The sequence below is a fragment of the Caretta caretta genome, chromosome 18 (assembly GCF_965140235.1).
Source record: "Caretta caretta isolate rCarCar2 chromosome 18, rCarCar1.hap1, whole genome shotgun sequence".
In the NCBI taxonomy this organism is placed as follows: domain Eukaryota; kingdom Metazoa; phylum Chordata; order Testudines; family Cheloniidae; genus Caretta; species Caretta caretta.
In genome coordinates this window covers 11,532,305-11,557,920 of record NC_134223.1, presented here as the reverse complement: position 1 = coordinate 11,557,920, position 25,616 = coordinate 11,532,305, and the positions used below count along the sequence as shown (strand labels likewise).

Below are 25,616 nucleotides of genomic sequence, written 5' to 3'. Positions count from 1 at the left end.
TCAGCAGGATTACTTCCCTGAGTAAGGAATATTCATGAAGGAGGAGGGCAGGACCAGGGTTTACATTAGCTCCACAGAGCCCCAGTGATCGCCCCCAAAAGTCCGTGGATCTGCCAGAAACAGAGAGTGTGACGCAAAGGAAGGAGGGAAAGGATGTGGGGGAGACCATCTGAACCGTCAACCACCTCCTGGGAATTAAAACAATGTCTGTGCCAGAAGCAGTGAGGGGGAAGTGAAACCCCAGGTGTGTCCTGGCTTTGTAGAGACCAGGGTGGAAGAAGGGGGTGACTTTCTCTTCTCTTCTCCCTGCCAACACAGATGTCTTCAAATCAGGAGCTCGTGGGGGGGATTCCCCCCACTTTTACAGCCTAGTATGATGTGTGTGTGTGGGGGGGGATCATCAAACAGCCTAACAACTCCCCCCTCCCCCTATTTGTTCCATCCCATTTGGCAGCAATGGAGACGAATCTCTTTGGGGACCGAGCCGGGGCTCGCGGGCGCGGGACAGACGCTCCCCCAGCTGAGCAGAGCCTTGATCTCATTGTGTCTTGCGGCTCGCTGCACCGTGACTCCGGAGGCGGCCCCAGTCCACTGGGACGCGCTGCGGGTGTGAACGGGGGCGGGAGCAGAGCCCCGGGCCGGCAGCGGCTGCAGGCAGGTGAGGCATGGAGCTGTGCAGCCCCCCCCAGTCCCACCTGGCTCCTGAGCCTGGGGGACTTCCCTTCTCCTTCTCGCAGGCCTGGCATCAACTTCTCCCCCCGGGGGGCTCCCTCCTGCCTTTGTCTCCTTGCCTTTGTCTCCTTCTCTCTCTGGGGACCACCAGCTGGGGGAGCAGCCCCGCGGGGGCGCGCCGGGGCTCGGGAACGCGCACTCTCCCTTGCCTCCTATTGCAACGCCAGCCCTTGTGTATCTCCGCACCCCACCCCAGCTCTATTGCTAGCAGCTCCACCTGATCCCCCTCCCCGGGGCTTCCCAGCTCCTCTGCCGGCTCTGCACATTCCCCCACTGCCGCTCGCCTCGCCCTCCCCTGTCTCCTCCTCTTCTCGAGTGTGGACAGCCCCCCGAGCCAGGCAGATCGGCTGCTCCCTGCCCTTCCAGCTGACTCCAGAGCCGAGGAGCTGCAGACAGGTAGGCAGCGGATCTCTCCCTCCCTGCACCCCTGACCTTGTAGCTGGGCTCAGTCCTCTTCTCTGGGGCGGGGGCAGGGAATGGGCAGATTCTCTCGTTCTTTGGAGGGCCCCCCCCCGCCCCTCACCCACACACCTTTCCTGCCCATCCCTCCCTCCCCGGCTGGGAATGAATGACTGAGCCGCGGCATAAACCCCTCAACTTCCCGAGGCTGCCCCGACCCCGATCCCTTCCCCCTCTGGGGTTCAGCGCCCCGCATTCACAGCCCCTCTGGAGGGGGCTCCCCATCCCCCCCACACACCTGGGCTGCTCGGGATCCCGCTCCCCCATGCCACTCTCTGCTTTGGTCCAGGTAGCCTTTGCTGATTTCAGTTACAGCTGCTGATACTTGGGAAGGGGGAGGGCGGGGGGAGAGGTGACCCCTTTACATCATGTTCCTGCTTAGAATCTCCTGGACTGGGGGGAAGGGGGGGGGCTCACGCTGCTGATCTCATGTTTTTGGTTGGTGCCAGTCTCAAGTCACTTTTAGCCAGAGATGGCTAAGCTCGGGGGAGGCAGGCAGCCAGCCAGCCTTCAGCTTTCATTGCAATTACATGATCCCTCTCATTAGTGCATTGTTTGATTTGTTGTTCAACCTCCCTGTGCCTGATTCCCCCCCGGATTTGTGGCTGGTGCAAAAGCTGTGGATGGGATGCAGCTTCATCCATTCAAAGGCACCTCAGGCCTGGTCTGTTCTGAGTCTGGTCGCTCACCGGGGTTTATTAGTTATTTCATTGCTTATTTCACACCCAGGCCCCTTGCCAACAGGGTTCGTTATTTTTGCTGTGGCGGGTTCCTCCGAGTCAGCATGATACAGTAACTATCATCTGCACAACAGATGCCAGTTATGTGCCTTACTGCAGGGCAAGAAGGTGGTGGGACTCAAGAACCTGAAATATTTATAAAGCATCCCCCGGATTAGGTCTGTCTAGCTAACTGATTGGGCCATGACTACTGGGGTCAGTCCTTACATTAATCATCTGCTTGCCCTCCTCCCCATTCATGCTGAGAATCAGACACAGTTGCTGTTTCCCGGCTATTTTAAATCTTAATCACTTAGAGGCTCTGGGTCACTTTAAGATCCTGGTACTCCATTCACGTTGTCTTCCTGAGTTTGCTTGTTTTTGCTTTCCACCCTTTGTTTTCCTCCATTCAGTTATCCAGCTCCCTTTGCACCTAAGAGTAACCACACTGTCCCATTGATCCTAGACGTCTCCTCAGCTTACATTTGCTCCATTGTGAAAAGTTACCAAGATGGAAAGCTTCTGTTTTCCTGGGCGGGGGGGGGGGGGGGTAAGCTACTTTATTCACAGAGAAACACAGGCACACACCTCTCTCAATTGCTCCCTGATTGTCCTCTAATCTTCTTCTGCTGGTGAAAGTGGGACTGTGATTCTGAATTAAATGATTTTGGCATAAGCTATTGGCTTATTACAGCTGGTAATTCATCATATAGAATTTATGTGACATTCATCCAATTCATACCTGAAGTCTTCCATCAGCATAGAGTTTGGATGGAAATTGGTTTGTATTTTCATTACATTTCCCTTTTATAAACCTGTGCATTTCTCTTGTGAAATCTGATTTAAAAAATCAACACTTATCACCCAAGGAATAAGGTCAATATCTTGCTCTAAATGAGCTGATACATGGAGACAAATCCACCCCCTGAAATGATCAAGCATATTGGGTCAAATCCCCCCTGGTGAAACTCCACTGGGTGTTTTTTATCAGTTGGCTGAATGCTTTTCAGTGGCGCGCGTGGTGTGCTTTCCTATTGATCGTCCCCCATTTGTCACTCTGCTTTGTGCATGAAATTAGAGATTCTTCAGTGCCGTGGTGACAGCAAGTGACTATATCTTGGATGCTAATCTCTAACTCATTGCCATTTTAATCTCATTATTGGGAAGAGGAGACCCTGTTTGATAGCAGGTCACATGTCTCTCACCAATGATGGCTGTGTCAGCTGTTTTGTGAAGTCCCGGGGGAAAGCAGAGCAGAGGGCACTGTATATTCATCCAGGTGCCCCTCTTCCATTTCCGTACCATGTCCTATCTGTCTATTCTACCTTCTAGGACATTGGAGGCTCAGTCCTGCAACCCTTTTGATTCCTGTGAGTGCCATAGTTCTACTGACATCAGTAGGGTTACTCACATGAGTAAGAGTTATTCCCAAGGGTACGGGTTGCAGGATTGAGGCTCAAGGTAATAGGAAGGTAAGGCCCATCTCCAGCACCGCTCAGAGCCAAAGTGTAAAACCCTGGAGGCTAGTGGTGACCTGACGGCAAACATATAAATTTAAACCTCCTACAGTATGTGAGCTGCTGAAGATGGGATTTCTTGAGTAACTTTAGATGTGTGACACTGCATCTCTCATCAGGTCTCAGGAGGGCATCCCAGCTCTACCACTGACCTGCTGTGGCAAGCCACCAATGCCAACGGTTTCCAGTGGTCACTGATTTTCAGTGCTCCACTTGAGACACCATGAGGCCATCACAACCCCAGTGGGAGCTGTGGGTGCGCAAAACCCTAGAGACCTGATTTGCCCTGGGTTGCAGCTTGTGCAGTCATTCCTGCCAGTGCAAAGTGAGCACGATGTGGACATAAAACCCTGCCCGTTTGGAATGGTAGTATTATACACTCACTTTACATGAGGTTTCATGACGACCCAAGGTGCAGGACAGTGGAGAATCAGGCCCCTTTAAGGTGCCTTGAGTTGAGCATGCAAAAAGGGGGATACCCAGAATTAGGTGGCACTTTTGAAAATGTGGGTCTTACCCCTCTGTGCCTCTCTCCACCTGTTAATAAAACAGGGGTAATCTTAAGGAGCTGCCTCTCAAGTGCATTGTGCAGCTAAGGTCCGTAAAGCACTCTGAGATCCTTCGATGAAAGGGGCCATGGCAGTGCAAAGCATTTACATTAGCTGCTGTGGGCCAGGCAGCAGGGAGAGACCATCTCTGCCATCTAGGCTCAGCAAGAGGCTGCGTAGTGTGTGTGTGTGTGTGTGTATTTTTAGGTGTTACTGAGTATGAGGCAGGGGGCTGTGAAATGGGACAGGCATGTATTTTCCCAAAGCCCATTTGGTTCTGTGTCAGATTCACAACCCTTCCACAATCACAATATGGGCCAAACTCAGCCTTCATACAAATGAACTAAATTTCCCATGAACCCAAGGGGAGCTGTGAGTGTTTTGGGCATTGCTAAATTTGGCCCTGGGACTTTCTTCTGTGTAACAGCTTTTGCAGTAACTGTAAAATGCCACACCGGGTTAAATAACAACAGAGTGAGAAAGAAAGATTAGCAGGAGCTGCAGAGAAGAAGGCTCTTTCACCAAATTTGGTGACCAGGGGTGGACAAATGAAGGGGGAGCAGGGTGGGGAGTGAGGAAATGAAGCAAGTTCATGGACTGTTTGGAAAAGGAGGAGGGCCGTTTTAAAGTGGATCCTGAAAGGAACAGAGTGACGTGCGCAGGAGGTTTGTGCTTCTTTGTTTACGCGAACTAGGTCTGAAAGAGGATGCCTGGGCTGTCAGCGCTGGTACAGAAGCTGTCCAGACAGAAAGCTCTTTACAAAGTCGGTAACAGGAATATGCAAGAAATGCTCCAAGCCAGGGACGAGGCAAGGGGCATTTCCTATATCGGGGAGGGGGGTGTTTGAGATGAGTGCATATAAGTTGGGGATGCTGGTGAAGGGGAGAGAAACATGTGGATCTCTCCCCGGACTGCATATGAAGTACCCTGCACTTGCCTGCAGAAATAGAAAACCACATGGAGAGAGCCCCAGCAGGGAAGAGAAACCTCATTTATCTGCACAATGCCATCCTCCTAACTCCAGCCCACACACTGTATGTCTGCTCGCGCAGACCAGAGCTTACCCATTCTATTCTCCTCCAGGCCCTTCACAGACCATCCGTCACCCCCTGGATCCTTCTTTACAGTGAGCCCTGGCACGGGGAGTTGGGATTCATTGTCCATCACGCCTGCCAGGCACGCAGGCAACACGCACAGATGATGCAGGAGACATGTACATTTGTCTGTCCCTGCAGCTTATGTTCCTCTATCTGGAGCGCAGTGAGAGCTGTGCCCTGTAGCACTCCCACAGCGAATTAAATTCCTTAAAGCCAGGGATAAATCTGGCCCAGAGTTTCTGTTCAATCCATTTTGATTCAGCCCTGGAGCACACAAGCTGGTTTCCTCTGTGCTGTCTGTCCAGCGAGAGTCCCAACATTCTTTGTTCATGGGCTCGGAGCTCCTGCTTCCCTTCCCCCCCGCCCCCCATCTTCCAGATATGGAGTGGGAGGCGGCAGGGGCGAGGAGGGAATTGTTAGATATTTGAATGAATTTGGCATTGGTCTGATGTCTTTGCTTTATCCGCGAGGAACCACCTTTAAGTTAGGGGCAGGAGATGGCTGCATTTCAGAGGCACTATAATTCCCTGGTTTCTCTCTGTCGTGACTACAAATGACAGAGCACATTAGTGCCAATTACATGGGTGGTTTTTGTGCTACAGATCCCTGCCCACTCAGAACTGGTCTGAGCCCCAAAAAACTCATATTTTATATAAGCTACTGAATAGCCACTACTAACCCAAGTTGGATTCAAACTGGTGACCTAGAAGTGGAAGGCTCTGTAGCCCATTAATAATCCCCTGTCTGCACTGAGCATAGTTTTAGGACCATTAACAGGCTTGGTAGTATTTGCTTGAGACCCTTCACTCTGTTAGCGGGTGTTGATCCTGCAGGGAATGTTAAGTGGGTCCTGCTGATTCACTGAGGGAGGTGACTCATTACCCTGCCTGGATATAGAGGAGGCAGGGGTGGCTCTCTAGAGGAAAGAGGATCTAGGGTGTGGGCCAAGCAGCACTGAAGGAGGAACCCTGGGAGCAGCCAAGCCTGGGGGAACTTTATAACCTTTGTTGATTAAGCCAGATCCCAGGAAGGAGGTGAACTTTTGTGTCTACACTATGTACAACTTTGTTTCAGAGCAGGCGCGTGAAGGCATCTCCTTGCAGGGCCAAATTCCGCTCTGACTTAACCCACCATGTGAACCTACTGAGGTCAATGCAGAATTTATCCTGTTATGAGGCGAGTGGAGTGGAGGTGTCAGACTGATGCTGGCTGCTATGTCTCTGACAGCACAAGGGACTTGGTGAGAGGCTATGCTGGAGCTTGGTTTGGAGGGAGGAGGATCAGGAGCCAGACTGGCTGCTGATGGGAAGAGCAGCAGCGGGAGGCTGGAGAAGATGCAGACTGGTGTCCAAAACTAATGGGTTTGTCTGTGTAAAGCAAGGGATACCGCAGATGGGAAGGGAGAACTTGCAGACTATGCAGGGAAAGAGGATTGGGCCCAGGTAGATGGGAAGTAGAGGTAGCATCCGGATCTGGGCATATGACTGGGTAAGGCAGAAGAGGATGCACTGTATGGAGGAGTCCCATGTTGACAACGGGCATGGTAGGAGTTGCCCTTTAATGGAGCAGCAGTTCCATTAACTCGGGGCTGCTAGAATTTATGCGTTTGTCCTTAGAGCCATGCAGGCAGGAAAGCAGCATAAACACTTCTTAGCTCGTCTGATGACAGGTGCTGTATAATATAACGTATTTATTAACGGCATTATTATTGCAAACCTGTGCCCTCTTCTCCATGCCCACAGACCTAGTGCAGAGTGGAAGTATCACTCTGGCCCCTGCAAGATTCCAAACTGTATCGTGCCCTCAGGGAAGCTGCTAGGTCCAGGGTCTGTGCGCTGCACTTTCCCAGTTGGTGAAGAGCTGCAGTGAAGTTCACAACAGCATTTAGCCCTGCAGGGGTTTTCTGCATCTGATTCTTTGTCACCAGGTCCCCAAAAGAGAGCACGGCTGGGGTAATGTTCATGTGAAAAGCAAAGGGCTCGTGGCTGCACTAGTGATTGTGATGTGCGGCCCAGGCTAGAGCAGCCTGTTTAATCCACTCTTGACACCTGCTGTTCCTTCCGCTTGGCATCCTCCCATTTCTCCTGTGGATGAGAAGGTGAGACACTGTTCCCAGTCCTCAGAATTCAGAGTTGCCAAGACCCAGCTGGTTTGCTCTAATTTAAAAAAAAGATGAAATTGTTCTGGACAGAGAGATACTGTTTTTGCTCAACAATATTTATTGTTTCACTGGCCTTGGAGTGGGAACTGCAGATGCTTTGCTAAATGGATTCCAAGTTGTAACTCTAGATTTTGCATGAGCCAAAATGAAATGCGATTTTGTAGCATGACTCCGTCGGCAAATAAGATATTCCAGTGCCTCGCAAAGCAATTCGTAGACAAGCGGCTTTCCTTGGTCATTAGCAGCCCTAAATAAAGGCATGGGTTCTGTCTACATGAACACTGCTTGGGCCTGAACTTCCAGGGGAGGGGGGCTTTTCCCGATGGCAGTGGGAAAGTATGGAAGGGGTTGCCTCCTTCCACGCTCTAAAGACCCACATGGAGTAACTGCAGGAAGGTTGTGGCCAAGCTTGCTGGGGAATGAATAAACAGGGCTTTCACTAGGGGACTGAAGAATTCCTTCTTATGAGCACATCAGTTGCAGAAAATCTGCATACAATCTGAATACAAAGAGAAGTAAATAATATTCCTTTGCCCTCGCCATTCCTTCTAAAGATCTCAAATGGCTTTACTGACTTAATAAGCCTCCTGATGCCAGTGACACAGTAGCCCCATTTCACAGATGCGGAGACTGAGGCAAGGAGCGGTGAAGTGACTTGCCCAAGGCCACAGAGTGGCAGAGTAGGGAACAGAACCCAAGAACAGCAGCCCAGAGTCCCAGTCCCAATTCCCTATACTGCACACAAGACAGCCCTCCCACCCTTGTCAGTCCAACAGATGACTGGAAGCATTCGTTTGCTGCCTGGCTACCCTTCAATGGAACACTTCCAGGGTTTACTCAGACCCTGCTTTTCTTTAGCATCCCTAGGGCAGTGCATGCTGGGCTCCTGGTAGCACCTCTGGAGCTGCCCCGCCCCAGGCCCATCGCCTGCCCTACAAGGCCACCGGCTGCTTCCCGTTCTGTTCATCTTGACATCTTCATCTCAAGCAAGCCAGCCATGAGGAGGCCCAGAATGCACGACAGCTGGTACTGTCCTTGGTACTGGCCAAAAGCCCCACCATTGCCCGTAGGAGCCAGGATCGCATCTCTAGCTCCTCAGATGGCAGGAGGTAAAAGAGAAGGGTAGGGGGGCTAGTCAGAAATCAAAGGGAGGCATCACCATTGATTAATGACCTTCATTTGCACATGAAACTGGAACCTCTCCTCCCCTGCAGGCCTTGCATGTGCTGCTGTGACCAAGGCTGGAATAGGATGAGGTAACCAAGGAGGAGGGACTCATTCATTGCCCGCCTTGAGCCTCTTAGAATCATAGAATCTCAGGGTTGGAAGGGACTTCAGGAGGTCATCTAGTCCCACCCCCTGCTCAAAGCAGGACCAATCCCCAACTAAATCAACCCAGCCAGGGCTTTGTCAAGCCTGACCTTAAAAATCTCTAAGGAAGGAGGTTCCACCACCTCCCTAGGGAACCCATTCCAGTGCTTCACCACCCTCCTAGTGAAAAAGTTTTTCCTAATATCCTACTGAAACCTCCCCCACTGCAACTTGAGACCATTACTCCTTGTTCTGCTACCACTGAGAACAGCCTAGATTCATCTTCTTTGGAACCCCCTTTCAGGTAGTTGAAAGCACCTATCAAATCCCCCCTCACTCTTCTCTTCTGCAGACTAACTAATCCCAGTTCCCTCAGCCTCTCCTCATAAGTCATGTGCTCCAGCCCCCACTCATTTTTGTTGCCCTCCACTAGACTCTTTCCAGTTTTTCCACATCCTTCTTGTAGTGTGGTGCCCAAAACTGGACACACGCTGTGTTCTCATTCAGTCCCGAATCTTGGCCTTCCTCCCACTCCATACTGCTGCAGTCCTGGCCTCCCCACTACGCTCCATGTGCATCCAGTCTCGAGAACCCTCCTCCTTTGCTGCACTCCTGCTTGCATGTTATAGTCATTGAACTCTGGTGTCCCAAGTGATGAGAGGTGAGGCTAAACTGCCAATGTGGGTTCTGGACTCCAACTTCCGCCAGAGGTCAGGGCTCTTCCTATCTGGTGAGGTTTGGTTTTGGAATGTTGGGCCGACGCTCAGTTTGACTGAAATCAAAGAAACTGCCCATTTATGCCATCTGAGGAGCAGGCCCAGGGCTCTAGCCTGGAATGTCCCCTGTACTCGTTGGTTCTCAAACTCACTCCTTATTCATGTTAAGTCAGCATTCCCTGAACAGGAGACTCTCTGTAGCACAGAGCAACTGCAGAGCCAGCGTTTTCCCACGTAACAGGCTCGTTGATCGGACAATGTCTTTCCTTTGGCTGTTTTCCTTGATGCAAGATTTTGCGAAATGCAGGAGCTGCAAGGATTGCATTCTCTTTGCCAGGAGAAGACATTGAAGGGGTGAGTAAGTTCAGCATGTGATGATACTGCCTTCCGGGCACCCTTCTTCTGCTGCTCACCCTCTTAAGTCAGCGGTGTGGCATAGAGGGCAGAGGGCAGGAGTGAGCGTCAGAGCACCTGGATTCTGTTCCCAGCTCTGCCGGTTTGTGATGTCGGTCAAAGCACTTAATTTCTTGGTGTCTCTCCCTGTTCCTCGAAAGGGGATCACAACACTTGGCAGTCTTTGTAAATCATGTTGAGAGCCTCAGATTAAAGCCATATTCAATTAAACTGAAAGGCAGAAGATTTCAAACAGATAAAAGGAGAGGTGCTCTTTTTTTTTTTTTTTTTGCATACTGCACGGTTGGCCTGTGGAACTCATTGCCACATGATAACATGGAGGCCAAGAGCCTAGCAGGGTTCAGACCAGGATGAGACTTTTATAAGGCTAACAAGAACATCCAGAGTGGTGCTATTAAGGGATAAAAATACAATCCCCCAAGGCTGGAGTGCAGCTGTGGGTCCAGTGAGTGTGCTGTGTTTAAAGGGCTGATCTCAATCCTGGTGTGGGAGCGGGGAAGATAGAAGGGGGTTTTGTGGGCTTTATAAGGCCTGGATTCTTTGATGAACTTGATGTTGATTATATGTTTATCTCAGGTGCAGCAAGGCGCCCAGGATTATGGCATCTTCCTCCTGCTCCTTGTCCCCTTTCTTTTTCTTCTGTGTCCTGGTTCTCTCTGATATCTGCCCAGTGGGCTCCTTGGACCCTGGCACCCAGGACAAAAACATCCCAGAGAATAACAACAACCTTCAAAACCAGGAGCTGTGGCAGCATCAGCCCCAAGCAGGGCACCACCGCAGGCCTGGTGGAGCCAAGAAGGACAGGGCCCATGGCATGCCTTCCAGAGGGCAGGTGTCTGGAGAGGAGGCCCTCAGGCTGGCAAGTGGGACTCCAGCAGGAGAGGACCAGGGAGCAGTCCAACGGCCTGCTGCCCTGAAGCAGCAGAAGGACGTGTTTCTGGGCTTTGAGTTCCCATATCCTGAGAGGGAGAACCAGTCCCCTGGGTCGGAGAGGGGGAAGAAGCAAAACCGGGAACACCGGCGGCACAGCCGCAGGGAGAGGCTGAAACAACACCGAGGTAGAAGACCCCAAAGGGACCCGGGTCTCCTGGCTGCTTCAGAGGGCAAAGTGTGTGTGTGTGTGTGTGGCTGGGGAGGGGCAGTGTGTGTGGGGAAGGGGCGGTGTGTGGGGAAGGTGGCTGGGGAGGGGAAATGTGGGAGAGAAGGGCAGTGTGTGTGCGGAGAGGGTCAGGGTGTGTGTGCGGGGGGAAGTGGCTGGGGAGGGGCAGTGTGTGTGTGAGGGGAAGGTGGCTTTGGAGGGGCAGTGTGTGTGGGGAAGGGGCGGTGTGTGGGGGGAAGGTGGCTGGGGAGGGGAAATGTGGGAGCGAAGGGCAGTGTGTGTGCAGGGAGGGTCAGGGTGTGTGTGCGGGGGAAAGTGGCTGGGGAGGGGCAGTGTGTGTGGGGAAGGTGGCTGGGGAGGGGAAATGTGGGAGAGAAGGGCAGTGCGTGTGCAGGGAGGGTCAGGGTGTGTGTGCGGGGGGAAGTGGCTGGGGAGGGGCAGTGTGTGTGTGTGGGGAAGGTGGCTTTGGAGGGGCAGTGTGTGTGGGGAAGGGGCGGTGTGTGGGGGGAAGGTGGCTGGGGAGGGGAAATGTGGGAGCGAAGGGCAGTGTGTGTGCAGGGAGGGTCAGGGTGTGTGTGCGGGGGGAAGTGGCTGGGGAGGGGCAGGGTGTGTGTGTGGGGAAGGTGGCTTTGGAGGGGCGGTGTGTGGGGGAAGGGGCGGTGTGTGGGGGGAAGGTGGCTGGGGAGGGGAAATGTGGGAGCGAAGGGCAGTGTGTGTGCAGGGAGGGTCAGGGTGTGTGTGCGGGGGAAAGTGGCTGGGGAGGGGCAGTGTGTGTGGGGAAGGTGGCTGGGGAGGGGAAATGTGGGAGAGAAGGGCAGTGTGTGTGCGGGGAGGGTCAGGGTGTGTGTGCGTGGGGAAGTGGCTGGGGAGGGGCAGTGTGGGGGGGAGTGCATCAGGGTGTTGGGGTAAGGGAGGAGGGTGATTGGGAATGGGCAGTGTGTGTGTGTGTGTGTGTATGTAGAGGGGCATGGGAAGGTGTCTGGGGGAAGTGTGTGGGGGGGGAAGGTGGCTGGGGAGGGGCTGTGTGAGGAGAGGGTCAGTGTATCAGGGTTGTGGGGGTAAGGGAGGAGGGTGATTGGGAATGGGCAGTGTGTGTGTGTAGAGGTGTACAGGGGCATGGGAGGGTGTCTTGGAGCAGTGTGCTTGGCTGGTGTGATCCGGTGCGTGGGCATATGTACAAAATATGCACAAGAAAATGTGAAAACGTTGAAATCTCAGGTTGTAACAGTTCATTGCTGTTTTGTAAAAATGATCTGATTTTGGGAGGGAAGGAAACCCTGACATTTCATGAGGGTTGTGATGTGTTGGCCTTGTTTGGGGGTTTTATTGTTGTTGCTTTTCCTCAACTAGTCCGGTTTACAAACACATCTCAGCAATGTTCAAAACCTCCAATCCTGACCTTGGAACTTTACCAGAATTGAAAATCCATCCATCCATCCATCCATACATACATAAAGCAATTTTCATCCACATTATTTTTATTTATTTATTTAGCAGCAAAACTTGAATTCTCACGATTTTCAGTCAAGCCAATTTAGCAAAGTTGTGTGAAACGTAAATTTTGCAGGTGCAAAATTACACTAACAGAATTAAAAAGTCACTTTAATGTAACAAGGGGGCTGCTTTGCCTCTCAGTTCAAGCTGTGTATATGCACGACTCCACGGGTCAGTTCCTCAGCTGCTGTAAATCAGCATCGCTCTGTTAGAGCTATTGCAGCTATGCCAATTTACACCAACTGAGAATTTGGCCTCTGATATTTCCCTGGGCTCACCTCAATCTCTTTCTGCCCTCCCTAAAAGAAAGAGCCCTTGGTTGCTTTCTTATGGGACTGACTGCTTCACACAAGGTCTAGGTGGGGGAACACAGAACACAGTAGCTGGTTTCAGGCAGTATTTTTCCCGGACAGTTGCTATCTTCCTGTGTAGTCATAAATTTAACTTAAGGTGTAAATTTAAACTGATTTAATTAAACTTGTACAAAGGGCTGTGTGGACAATCTTATGCCAGTTTATCTTAAACAGTCAGTTTGGAACAGATTTACACGGAACCAATATAAACTCCTCTCAAACCGAAACAAGTGTGTGCACACAGTGCTTTCTGGTGCTATATTGCTTTCAAACTGATTTAAATTCAACTATTACAGCTTACTAATGAAGGGTGGACTACTCAAAAGCACTCAGCCTTATTCTACTCCTATTGACCACACTTGGCATTGGCTGAATCTCATAATATAGTTTTAAATCAGTGGCCATGCCCTGTTTCTTTCTATGGAATTCCCAGATAAGCTCTTCAGGGCAAAGGTTATTTTGTTCTGTTTGCACAGCACCAAGCACCATCGGCTGCTGGGCCTCCTTGGCACTTCCACAACACAGATTATTAATAATAATAATTAATAAATAATAGTCTGTGTCAGCCCCTTCTGAACTTCTCCTGGGAGAGATAGATTTGGAGTGAGACGGATTTGAACTGCTTTTCCTACCCCACAGACCTTAAGGTCCAAGCGCATCTGATGTCTGTATCCAGATTCAAAGGCTGCAGGTGGTGTTGTGGTGTAACTATCCCCAGGGGAAATTCTGTGGCCCCTAGCAAGGAAAAGGATGAGGAAGATGATGTCATTGTCCTTGTCACCTTCTGTAGGCAAAGGCCCTGACCCTGAGCCAAGCTCATTGTATAAGAAGCCTGAAAACTTCGAGGGGCAGTTTCAAAACCTCCAGGTGGAGGAATTCACGGGTCTGGCTCCCACAGTGCTCCCCTTCACCATGCTGGAGACAGCAGTTTCTACTGAGGAACCACCAGCTCTTCCACCCACGTCCCTTCGGCCCCAGGTAAAGGTGCACCTGTTAAACGCACTGGACTCTCCACCACTGCAACTGGCTGGAATTTTCAAAGCAACCTAAGGGAGTTAGGTGCTGAGCTCCCCTAAGTCATGCTTGGTGGTGGTATAGAGGCTGATGGTGCCTTGCTATCCCCATCTGGAGCCAGCAGGATCCTGGGAGAGGAGACAGGTAGCTGCTTGGTGCCCCCATCTCCCTCACAATGATCAGCTCTCTACTGAAAAACACCCTCTCCCCAACCAGTGTGAGACCCCAAGACTTCCCCATGAGCTACAGTTCCCTCCTGCCCCTTTCAGGCATCTACTTTCCAGGTGTATTGTCTGACACAAAAGCTCTCCTAAAAAGTGCAGCTCCTTTCCTCGGAGACACCAGAGCACCTCCTCACTCAGGAAGATCTCCTCCCTTGATTGAGACATCTCTCCTCACCCCTGCTAGCCACTCAGCTTCCCAAAAGCGCCCTGGCATAGAACAAGAGCTCACTTTGAGAGACAGCATGTCCCAGTGGACCCAGGATAGGCCTAGAAGCCAGGAACTCAGGAATTCTTGCCCTGGGCTCTGTCACTGACTTGCTCTAGAGCCACAGGGTAGGATTTTCAGAAACACGCAGCATTGACCTAACTACTCCTGTTGAGGTCGCCAGGAGTTTAATCCTTGGCTTCACTGGGAACAGAGTGAGGCCAATGCTGAACAATCTGCAAAATGGGGGTAAAAATCCCCACTTCTGGGGGGTTAGTGTCCTTAAAGTACATGCTGAAATTTGCCTGCGGGGCCCTACAGACCATACTATTTACTGCTTTGCTTCTTGTCACCTGCAGGTCCGTGTCAGGCAAGACGGGGACGTGATGCCCACCCTGGATATGGCTCTGTTTGACTGGACAGATTATGAAGACCTCAAGCCAGAAATGTGGCCATCTGCCAAGAAAAAAGGTATCCAACTTCCATGGGACCTACTATTGCTACGTGTACCCTCCAACATCCCTCTCAGGCTTGGGGTTCCCAGCTATCCAGGAAACGGAAGGACAGACATGGGGGGCTGGGGAGTAGGAGAGACAGACAAAAAGCTTAAGTGGTCTTATTGCATCAGTTAGATTTTGCAGCTGATTATACCTAACCCCTGCTATGGCTGTACCCAGAGGGCGTGCTTGTCAAGATGAGGATTAGCTTTATAAAGTTCCATTTCTCTATTGCCATGCAAAACGTACTGAATCCTTTGTCTACCATGAAGGGCATTTTGAGGGCATAAGGCATAGATTTGCCAACTTCTTCCTTTTATTTTATTATCTGACACACATCGTGCTCTAATCTGTTCGAGTCTCCATACTGAGCGAACTACATCTCTGCTGTATCAAGTGATTTATCTGATATTGTCAGGTTCAGCTGGAAAGAGAACAGTGTTAGTGTCAATGGCTAAGGAATCTGTGATCATTTTTCAAGAGCTAATCCATGAATCTAGCCATTGAAAATATTGTTTTTATAACTATCTCCGTTAGCTGGGGCTGATTCTTTTGACTCCCGCTAAACCCTCCCTCTATCCGCTTGTATTTCATGTTCTGGAGCAATTTGCCCTGAGCTGGTCCAGAAGATGTGGTTTGGGTTAGGTTCAGGCCGAGGGAGATTTCAATAAGCAGCAAAGCCTGTGAGGAGCAGAGATGAGACTTGAACTGTAGAAGTTTGGATCCAGATCAGAACGTCTCTCAAGTTTGAGGCTGTTTGGATCTAGGGATGGCTTGGTTCTGGGCCTACCTCTAGGAAGGAGTGCTGATCTCAGAAGCTTTCAAAGGCCTTCTGTTCCCCGTGAGCAGTGCGGGTGCTGGTCATTTGGACTAGTGAGAAGGAACATGGGAGAAGGTCAAAGTAGCTTAGCACCTAATAGAGAAATGCTGCTCCTTAACCACCCCATTTGGCAGGAAGGTTCAGGCTGCTGGAAAAGGTACAGCCCCATTGAATTCCATCAGTTATTTGCTCTTCTCCCTAGAGAAACACCGTAGTAAGAGCCCCAACAGTGGAAATGAAACCATGGCAGCTGAAGGAGAGCCATGTGACCATCACCTTGACTGCCTTCCAGGTGAGCACGAGCCTCATAAAAACAAATTTCATTCATTGCAGAGTTGGTTGCAGACTCTGGAGTGTTTGGAATCCAGCCCTGGATTCTGTGGCTGGGGTCGGGGGAGGGAGGGGTGACATCCCCCTCTAATTTATTCTAATTTTGAGAAATGGGTGGTGTGGCAAGGTGAGTGTGGCGTTTGCTGTGAACATCCATGTTCAGACAATGCACTGTGTCCTGGAGGAATTCCTGCTCAAGGCGGGTGCAGGTGGGGAGATAATTCAACAGCATTCTCTCTCCTTTTGACCATCTCTTGATGGCTCGCTCACTGTGTTGGCAGGATCCTGCTGTGACTTGCGTGAGCACCTCTGCAAACCGCACAATCGAGGCCTTAACAACAAATGTTACGACGACTGCATGTGCACTCAAGGTGAGTTCAGCTCATCACTGGTGGGAGACCCCCCAAGTCCTTGTTTTCTGTTTATCGCTGGTTCAGTGGCTGGCTACAGAGATTATAGCGGGGAAGTGGGGTCTAGCAGTTTGAGAGCCGGGACCCCTGAGCTCTAATCTTGTCTCTGCCATTAATTTACTACATGTCCATGGTCAAGTCATTTAATCTCTCTATTTCCTTACCTGCAAAGTAGGGAAATTAATCCCTCCATTCCAGTCTCGGCGGAGGAGTGTTAGCAATAATCCATTAATGTCTGTAAGGGGCTTTGAAGATGCACCGTGCTATATACTTTCTAGGTAGATTTTTCTCAGAGGTGTACATGGTAGCAGGATATTCTAGACCAAGGACCTTATTCAAACATGATGCTGCTCTAAATTGGCCTCAGGAGCATGCTTCTATGGAAATCCCAGTGGGGCTGCCCCAGGCCCTGTTTCATGTTTAGGCTGGTTAAGTTAATGACAAGTATGTCGATATCCCATGAGATACGGTGGTAGGATAAATTTGGAGTTGAGCGAAGCTCTGATCATATGTCAGGTTTCAGAGTAACAGCCGTGTTAGTCTGTATTCGCAAAAAGAAAAGGAGGACTTGTGGCACCTTAGAGACTAACCAATTTATTTGAGCATGAGCTTTTGTGAGCTACAGCTCACTTCATCGGATGCATACCGTGGAAACTGCAGAAGACATTATATACACACAGAGACTATGAAACAATACCTCCTCCCACCCCACTGTCCTGCTGGTAATAGCTTATCTAAAGTGATCATCAAGTTGGGCCATTTCCAGCACAAATCCAGGTTTTCTCACCCTCCGCCCCCTCCCCCCCCCCCACAAACTCACTCTCCTGCTGGTAATAGCCCATCCAAAGTGACCACTCTCTTCACAGTGTGTATGATAATCAAGGTGGGCCATTTCCTGCACAAATCCAGGTTCTCTCACTCCCTCACCCCCCTCCAAAAACCACACACACAAACTCACTCTCCTGCTGGTAATAGCTTATCCAAAGTGACCATTCTCCCTACAATGTGCATGATAATCAAGGTGGGCCATTTCCAGTACAAATCCAGGTTTTCTCACCCCCCCACCCCCATACACACACAAACTAACTCTCTAGCTGGTAATAGCTTATCTAAAGTGATCATATGTGTTTTTCTTATGGGGGAACTGAATGGCCTGGGGGCATTGGTAATGAAATGCAGAATCTTTCCCCTCTTGGTAGACAGGCCTGAATGCAGCTCAGAGCAGTGGTATCCAAATACAAGTGCCATCTGTTCAGTGACCTGTGACATCAGTCTAGTTCCCAGTGGACAACTGCCCACACCATAAAATCCATCACTCAAAGGCAATTTTGTTGGCTGTCTCGTTGCAGAAGCCAGGGAGACTGAAGTCCCCTCTCACCCCTGAAAAGGTCTCTCTCTAGGGGAAGCTTTCACTGCCCAACCTGTGCTGTCCCTGCTCTGTGGAGCAAAAGAGGGCTCTTGTTCCCAGGGCTGTCCACGCAGCACCTTCCAGCAATACCAAGGGCCAGCCCCTAAGTTAGCGTACCTCATTGTCTTCAGTGGAGCTACCTGGATTTGCACCAGCTGGCCCAACATTGTAATTACTGTGACAGACCCAGACCAGTGGGGTACAGGAGTCCAGTCGAAGGCAAATATACTGGCCACTAGATCAATAGTTTTCTGTTCCCTGAGTGACCAGAGCAGGAGCTGCCCTAGAGCAATCAGGAACCTACTAGAACCAATTAAGACAGGCAAGCTAATTAAGATACCTGGAGCCAATTAAGAACTTACTAGAATCAATTATGGCAGGCAGGCTCATCAGGACACCTGGTTTAAAAAGGACCTCCCATCAGTTTGTGAGGGGGCACACAGGGAGTGAGAAGGTATGCTGCTGGAGGACTGAGGAGTACAAGCGTGATCAGGCTTCAGGAGGAAGATCCTGCAGTGAGGATAAAGAAGGTGCTGGGTGAAGGCCATGGGGAAGTAGCCCAGGACAGCCCAGCTGTCACACAGCTGATACAGGGGACATTGTAGACAGCTGCTATCCATAGGGCCCTGGGCTGGAACCTGGTGTAGAGGGTGGGCCCGGGTTCCCCCCAACTCCTGATCGGACACAGGAGGAGTTGACCTGGTCTGTGAGAAACGCCAGAAGGGAAGGTCTAATTTGGAAAGGGATCTGGCCTGTTCCCGACCCACTAGGTGGGACCCAGAGACTGCAGGGATTGTTCTCCATTTCCCCCATGCTGGCCAGTGACGAGGTTAGCTGAGTGGACGGCAGATTTGAGCCTCTAGCAGAAGCGGCCAAACTGAGGGCTGCCGTGAACCTCTGAGGCGAGCAAATCCACCCAAAAGCCCAGGACCCACCACGGCAGAGGAGGAACTTTGTCACAATACTTTCCTAGTTTGTAAAGCATGTTTCTGATTGACAAGAGGCTAACGAAGAAGAGGCACCAAAAGACAAATGTGCCATGTCCCAGCCACAGCTGAATTACTTGGGCAAATTCCCAGAGTGAAACACCCTTATTAGGAAGGCTGTTCATTGGTATCTTCTTAAAACAGAGGCTGCTTTCCCAGTATACAGATATTCTTCACCAAAGGCTACCTCAACCAGCATCACATATTCCCTACACTTTAGGACTTGATCCAAAACCCACAGAAGTCAATGGAAAGACTCCTATGGACTTCCGTGGGCTCTGGATCGGGCCCCAGTCACTGCTGTCAGAAGCCTCTGCCTCCTCTCGTGAAGTTTAAGAGCGATAAAGTAGCGAGGGGAGCTCCCCGACCATTGCTGCTATTACAGCCACACGTTAACCCTCATTTCCCAGTGGAGCGATCACTTAGACAGTAATAGGAAGTAATCGGGGGAGACCAAGCAATGGATTTTCCTTACTGTTGTCAGTGCGCTCTATGGAATTTCTGAAGAGCCTGTGAAACGCTCTGTCGGCACCAATGAAATCTCAGCTATAAACGAGCAGACGTAACCTTTGATCAGTGAGCTAAATAGAGACAAGAAAACAATAAGCCCTACGAGGTCCAATGCAGGTGATGGGACTTCTCTGCCATTCTGGTCCAAATGGCTCACCCAACGTTATGTTCGTGGGACAGTCCCCATTGTGGTGGGTTCTGCCATTGACCCTGTGCTCACTGCTGAGATTGCCTCCACTTCCCCTACTGTAAGATGAGGACCGGCCTAATTCCGGCTCTATTCACCAGCACACACGCAGACTCCAGTACAATTCCGTGTGTGTGTGTGTGTCTATGCACGCACACCCAGATTACTCCCCAGAGCAGTTGGACCATCTCACACTCCTCATCTGTGTCTTCCATGCAGGGCTACGTTGCTACGCCAAATTTCACCGGAACCGAAGAGTGACCCGGAGGAAAGGGCGTTGTGTGGAGCCGGAGTCAGCCAGTGGTGATCAGGGATCTTTCATTAACGTGTAGAAGAGGGCAGAGATTCATTTCCAACCCGGAGGGTCAGGGACGAGTTATTTATAACTAGCAGTGGGGAGGGGTGGGGAAATTACCAAATGATTGAAGCTGCAGGCTCTGACTGGGCGAGGCCCCAACGAGACTGATTCTGATGATGAGATGAGGGTAGCTGTTCTCAACCTTTTCTATCCCAGGACCACCCCCCGGACATCTCTCCCATCTCGCTGGAACCCCCTCTCCCATCTAGCAGAGGGATTGTGGTCCCCTGACACCTGTTCATGACCCTTGAGCTGAGAGCCTCTGAAACAGGGGAAAGGGGCCTTATATCCTCTCCCCTGAGAGGGAAAGAGAATCCAAGACTCTCCTCTCACTGCAGCTAAAGTTGCTTCCTTTAGGTCGAATGGAAGCCAGGGCTTAAGTCTTTCCCCTTGGTTATTTCTTGTGAGAAGACTGGGAGGAGCTCCCCTAGGAATCCTAGGTTCTGGGACAGGTGGGTGGGTGTCCTTGTTCTCTCCTGCTTGGAACCTATATGGGAGATCAGAGAAGATGACCAGGAAATTGGATACCCTGAGTCGGACCATTGCATGGGACATGCCCATTCTCTGCAGCCCTGAAATTCTTGCTTTCCCTATGGCTTATCGCCCACAGCCAGTCAGTCTCTTTTCTCTGCCTAGGACTGTGGGACAGTGATGCACGGCTAGGCAGTGCTTTAGTGATATCTCCTGCCACACACTAGACAAACACCTGCCTTCGCTGGTGACTCTGTCCAGAACCCTCACTTCAGTGTCTGTGTGGAGTAATTTGGAAGATAAGAACCTGAACCTCAGCCGGTGTATGTGGCTGCTGCTCCACTGACTTCAGGGGAGTTGGGCCCATTTTACACCCCACCTGAGGATCTGGGCCTAAATGTGCAGGTGATGAGTCACTGGATCTTAGATCTGTTCCTTGCTTTGCCAGAGACTCGCTGTGGGGCCAGGGTGAGTCACTCTACAGCTCTGTGCCTCTGTGTTTCCCCTTCTGTAAAATGGAGATATCTCCCTCCCTCCTTCAGTTCATTCATGTTGGTGACCCACTTTTCAGACCCTCAGGTGCACTGTGCTACAGAAGGGCAAAGTCTAGTTATTGCGGTTGGCGAGGGGTGCCAGCCGGCATGCTGCCTTTCAGAGGACCAGTTGCTCAGCATGCAGTCTGATCTGAGTGACCAGGCAGGTTCATGAGGGGGCTTTTGGCAAGAGGACTCCATTGGGGGCTGGTGCAGTTAGCCAGAGGGTCCGTCCCTGGAGTCAGCACCGCGGCATTGGGACACAGGGAGATGCTGGTTTTGCTTTTCTTCAACCAGCAGCCAAGGCTGGAAGGAGGGTCACCTAGCCACGAGGCCATGCCCTATTTTTATTCCCACTGCAGTTAGCAGACTATGCGTTCCGAGGCTGTCCCCTCCCCATCCCTTCCTCTCTCTCCCATGGAGGACAAGCTGGTTGGGACGGGCTGAAGATAACATCCTGGCCTGCAGCTCTCACTCATTTGGTTCTCCTTTGGAGTGTGGGGTTTTTTAATTATTATTTTTAGGAGTTTTCTGGGGAAATGCAGTTTTCCTAGTGAACAGACAATAAAGTTTCTGGTGAAGGAAGGTGGGGCAGGGCTGTTACCTTGTAGTACATCCTGTGACGTGTTGCATGCGCATTTGATTGCGATGTAAATAAAGAGATGATAGTTAGCCTTTCCCCAACTCTTTCTGCTTCCTTGCCTGCCTCCATCCCTGGGACAGGAGCCCACCAGAGAGCCTTTGTGAGGCTAGGTCCATGACCTCTGAGGAACACCTAGGTGCTTCTGACAATGGTGCATAGGAATTGTGCTACTCTGGGGCTCCATCCAGTCCCATATACCATCTCCAGCATCAGCTGCTTCAGAAGAAGATTGGAAACCAGCCTGGCACTAGGCAGCTATGGAATAACCTGCCCACAGAGAAAGGTTTCTTCCCAACTCCCAATAGCTGGAGTCTGTCTTATGCTCTGACGTCTGAGGGTTTATAGTCCTTCCAATATTCTTTTTGTTGTTCTTGCCATTATAACTCTGGATACGCTTGTTAGGCATATAAATGTCCAGTTCATTTTTAAACCCTGCTAAGTTCGTGATCTCCATAATATCTTGTGGCAATGAGTTGCCCAGGCTAACTTCACTGTGGGAAAGAGTGGTGTTGGTTAGACAGTAGGTGTCATTCTCCCTGAGTCAGTACTAGGTCAGAAAGGTGACCACATGGCCCAGGACAGTCCCTTTTTTACGCCCTGTCCCTGCCATCCCAACATTTTTTTCGAAAGGAGGCATTTGCTCTTGCTGACTTGATCGGTTGGCGGAGCAAACAGGACAAGTGCCCACTTTGGTCAAAGTGGGGTGCAGTGTGGAGGAACATGTGTGGGGCAAGCAGAGATGCCAGGCTCCCCCCCTGCAGCGGGGGAGGCAGAGCTGGGGAGGGGAGGCAGCATTGCAGCTTTTGGGGGCGGGGAGCAGGATTCCGGGGAGTGGGGGCACAGCCTCCTGACGGCCCCTTCCCAGGGTTCTAGCCATGGGCAACAGTCTTGTGTGGGGAGAGGGGCACTCAGGCAACCGGCTCGGGGGGTCCTGTTTCTCTTTGGGAAATATGGTCACCCACCCCAGTGTGGCATGAAAAGGTTCTGGGTGGCTTGAGGTAATGTCTTGTGGCTGTAAAACCAAGATCTCAGCCCTTTTTGCAGGAGTGAGGGTATTACCCATGGTGGTCTGGTCAGATTCCAGTTTGAGTAATTATATTCTACCTCCCTAACTTCCCTCTGCTGTTTCATCAGGATATGTTCGTCTCCATTTTCTGCCCTAAAATCTTGTGTAACGTTGCCGCGCGCTGTGATAGGAAAATGTGGAAGAGCACACACAAAGTTCCCGCTCCGCTGTGTAAAGTCTGACTAAAGGCCCAATAACAACAACTTTATAATGCTGTGTATATAATAAGAAATAGGACACAAGCGCATCCTCACTGCCAAAAGAGAATTTGAGGGAGGAATTTGTGAAGGAACCCTTAAGACAAACCCACAATTCGGGTGGCAGTAGCTACACTGTAGTATGATTTCTGTCCAAGAATTAGGACTAAAGCATGAGTATTTGGGTCCAGCTCCAAGCAGCAGGAAGAATGCAATTAGCCAACACAGAGCAGGGGAAGTCTAGGCTCTCTAACAGCCCAGATTCATAATAAGGGGTGGTGCTGCCAATGTTATAGCCAACACCTGGAGTTTAAAGGCCAAAGTTCTGAGCTGATCAGTCAGTTGCAGATTTCTTAGATCTGGCCCTTAGTTTGCTGATGACAACCATGTTCAAAACCTAGCTGATAGGGCTCTGCCAGGACACCTCTTTCCAACATGGTTGTTGCTAGTCTGATTGTGCCATGGGCCCCAATTCTGCCATGAGCTCTGCGGGCGCAGATCCCCATGCGCTGGTGAAGCCCCGCCCCAGATAGCGGCGCTCTGTGTAGAGGAAGGGGTCTGCCCACGTAGAGCTCACTGCAGGATGTGGGCCATAGTGTGTATTCCCTAGTGGGTGCAAATCATCATATCAAGCTGTAAGCAGATTCAAACAGCAGCAAACGCAGTGACAAATCACTGTGCTGTTAGGCTTTACGAGGGACCTCAGCCTCGCTTTTGTTTTCATAGATGCAATTAAGTGCGGGTGCAAAGAGCAGCATTTAGACAACCAGACCCTGGCTAGCAGGATTAGTTAGCTGTTTAAAGGTTACATTAGGCGATTAGTGCCTGCAAAAATGGATGCTGCTGTTCTAAATCAAGAGATACTGCTAGATCTATCACTCGGGTGTGGGGACAGGGGGAACAAAGAATCCACTGCAAAAAGATAAAAGCTTTCCAGATCAAGACATGATGTTAAGGGGATTGACTAGAAAAGTTCTACCCAGAGGTGAGCTTCAGCCTGTGGGCGCCGTGCTCAACTGACTTAGCATGAGATGGGAATGCAACCGCCTGATACTTGCACCAGTTCAAAACCCGCCTTCTGAATTACAGTGCAACCGAAGGCAAAGCTGTCAAGTAAATAACACCCCAAGCTGTTGAATTTGAGCCCAGCAGCATCTCAGACCCCACCACAGAGCAGCCTGGCTCAGGCTGCAAGACCTGACTTACTGCTGAGGGGCCGCAAAGCCTTTCTGAGCTAGCCCGCGCAATGTCTTCGGGAACGTGACAGCCCTTGCAGAGAAAGAGGAGTTATGCTAATGCTGGTTACATCTATGGATTCTCCAGTTCTCTTCCAGGGTGTCCCAGCCCCGCTGCAGCAATCAATGGCCATGCTGCCTTTGGAGCATTAACCCCAGAAAAATCAGAGGAAGGAAAATCAAAGAAATCCCAATTCTGCATGTCACTTTCAAAGGTTAAGCTCTTGCAGATGAAGCATTCATGCAGGGTCAGCTTCTCTACGGCTGCAGGCAGTATAGGGCCTGACCCAATGGGCTCTGGAAGGTCTCCCACTGACCTCAATGGGCTTTGGACAATCCCCAAACCAAACATAGCAGGACTTCATGGAGCAATTTCAAAAGCGCCCTTCCTTAAGGAGTGCACATGCCGTTAAGGGGAGTGAGAGATCCTCCCCTAAAATTCAGCTCTAGAGAAATGACACGTGGTGTGAAGCTGCTGCTCCAAGGTGAGCGTCATTAGAAATGAAAGAGAGAGGCCAACCTGCTGATTTGCCATAATCATGTCAGCAGCTGCCTGCTCTGCAAATATCGCTGAACCTCGGGGCCATTCCTGTCCACAAGTGACAGTTGCCGAAAAGATGAGTTAAAGGGAGATGAGGAGGCTCTTTGCAAGCCCCAGAGAGGCACAAATTAAACCATTTGGGAATCTCTCTCTGCTCTGTAATGGGCTGAACTAATTTTAGCTTCGGGGTGGCTTACTGCTCATTACGCTGGTCAACCCACAGTGCAGGCAACTGCTTCAGGTTCAAGCCATTAAAGCACTGCGCGTTTGAAGCCCATGCTATTCAGGGTCTGTGTGTCATAAAGCATGGTGGAAATGCTGCCATTTGTACATGGTTTCCATTAGAAAGAATCAAGGCTGCTGGTTCCCTGGCTGCGCCTTGCATGAGCATGTGTTTCACGAGTCCCTAAAAGCAGCCTCCATCAGGCATTCTCACCTACCTTGGTACGATCAACCCCAGGGAAGTATCCCATGAGTGATCTCTCAAGGCTTTTGATTAAGGCTTCATAAGATGAAGACTTGCTCAAATCCTGCATCTGCTCTTTGGTTTCATACTGTGTGCCCCGGGATCAAGAGGTGAGTGTTTGAAGCTTAAATGTCTTACCACGGGTTCTGCAGAAATGGAAATCCCACTCACAATTAACACAAAACAATTCAGGGCCTGATCCAAGCCCATGGGAGTCAGTTGGGGTCTTTCACATTGTCTTTGGCTCAGACCCTGAGCAAATAGAGAGAAAGGCAAGATTGACAGCCCTGGAGAGTGAGGGTCTCTCCATCACCACAGAACAGATACAGACAGCATGGGCACCAGTGCCAGCTTCCCCCAGTGCCCTGCTAATGTGCTTCAACCTTGCCCTTGAAGGACCAGACTCTAGAGGGGAGAATGCTCAGTGGCCTTTAGCTTCCCTATTATACCGCCAAGAAGGGAGCCAGCTGAGTGATAAATTCCAGGCCAGTAGCAATTGGACTGGTACCACCAGCATATTTGGCATAGGCCACCAAGCAGCCTGCAGGTTGTCACAGCTCAGCTGAGCTATTCTGAACCAGGGAGCTAGCTGTGAAGAGCTCCATGCCCCATTAACGAGCTTTTGTGCTGCTGGATTCTCCCTGGAGCTTCCGTAACTTCCTGCTTATCTCTTCCACTGTGTTTGTGTTGCTTTAGTTATCGGGCCCAGGGAATGCAACAGGGGCAGCCGGAGAGAGTGCAACAAAGTTAGACAGCAAGGCAATTTACAAGGTACAAGCAAAACACAGCAGAGATCAAAAATAGCCCTGATCCGCGTGGGAGCCGTGCAAATGCACCAGGCATATAATGGCTCTAGTTGTTTTCAGATCCATGGGATCATTAAGACATTTCTGAG

The 25,616-nt window shown here is 50.7% G+C and overlaps 1 protein-coding gene across 4 annotated transcripts; it reads left to right on the top strand.

Annotated features, from left to right (window-relative positions):
- The first annotated feature begins 563 nt into the window (after positions 1-563).
- On the top strand, positions 564-21,252 carry DRAXIN (dorsal inhibitory axon guidance protein). 4 transcript variants are annotated; one of them, XM_048824726.2, is made up of 8 exons: positions 822-1,128; positions 7,000-7,170; positions 10,251-10,732; positions 13,411-13,598; positions 14,423-14,534; positions 15,583-15,672; positions 15,992-16,081; positions 19,431-21,252. In XM_048824726.2, exons 2-8 carry the CDS (start codon positions 7,163-7,165, stop codon positions 19,541-19,543), a joined length of 1,083 nt encoding a protein of 360 aa, XP_048680683.1. In that variant the 5' UTR covers positions 822-1,128; positions 7,000-7,162; the 3' UTR covers positions 19,544-21,252. The 4 variants fall into 4 exon arrangements, with proteins under 4 accessions (XP_048680685.1, XP_048680683.1, XP_048680684.1 ...); XM_048824728.2 differs by lacking the exons at positions 822-1,128; positions 7,000-7,170 and adding an exon at positions 564-658; XM_048824727.2 differs by lacking the exon at positions 7,000-7,170 and having other exon boundaries at positions 830-1,128.
- The last annotated feature ends 4,364 nt before the right edge of the window (positions 21,253-25,616 follow it).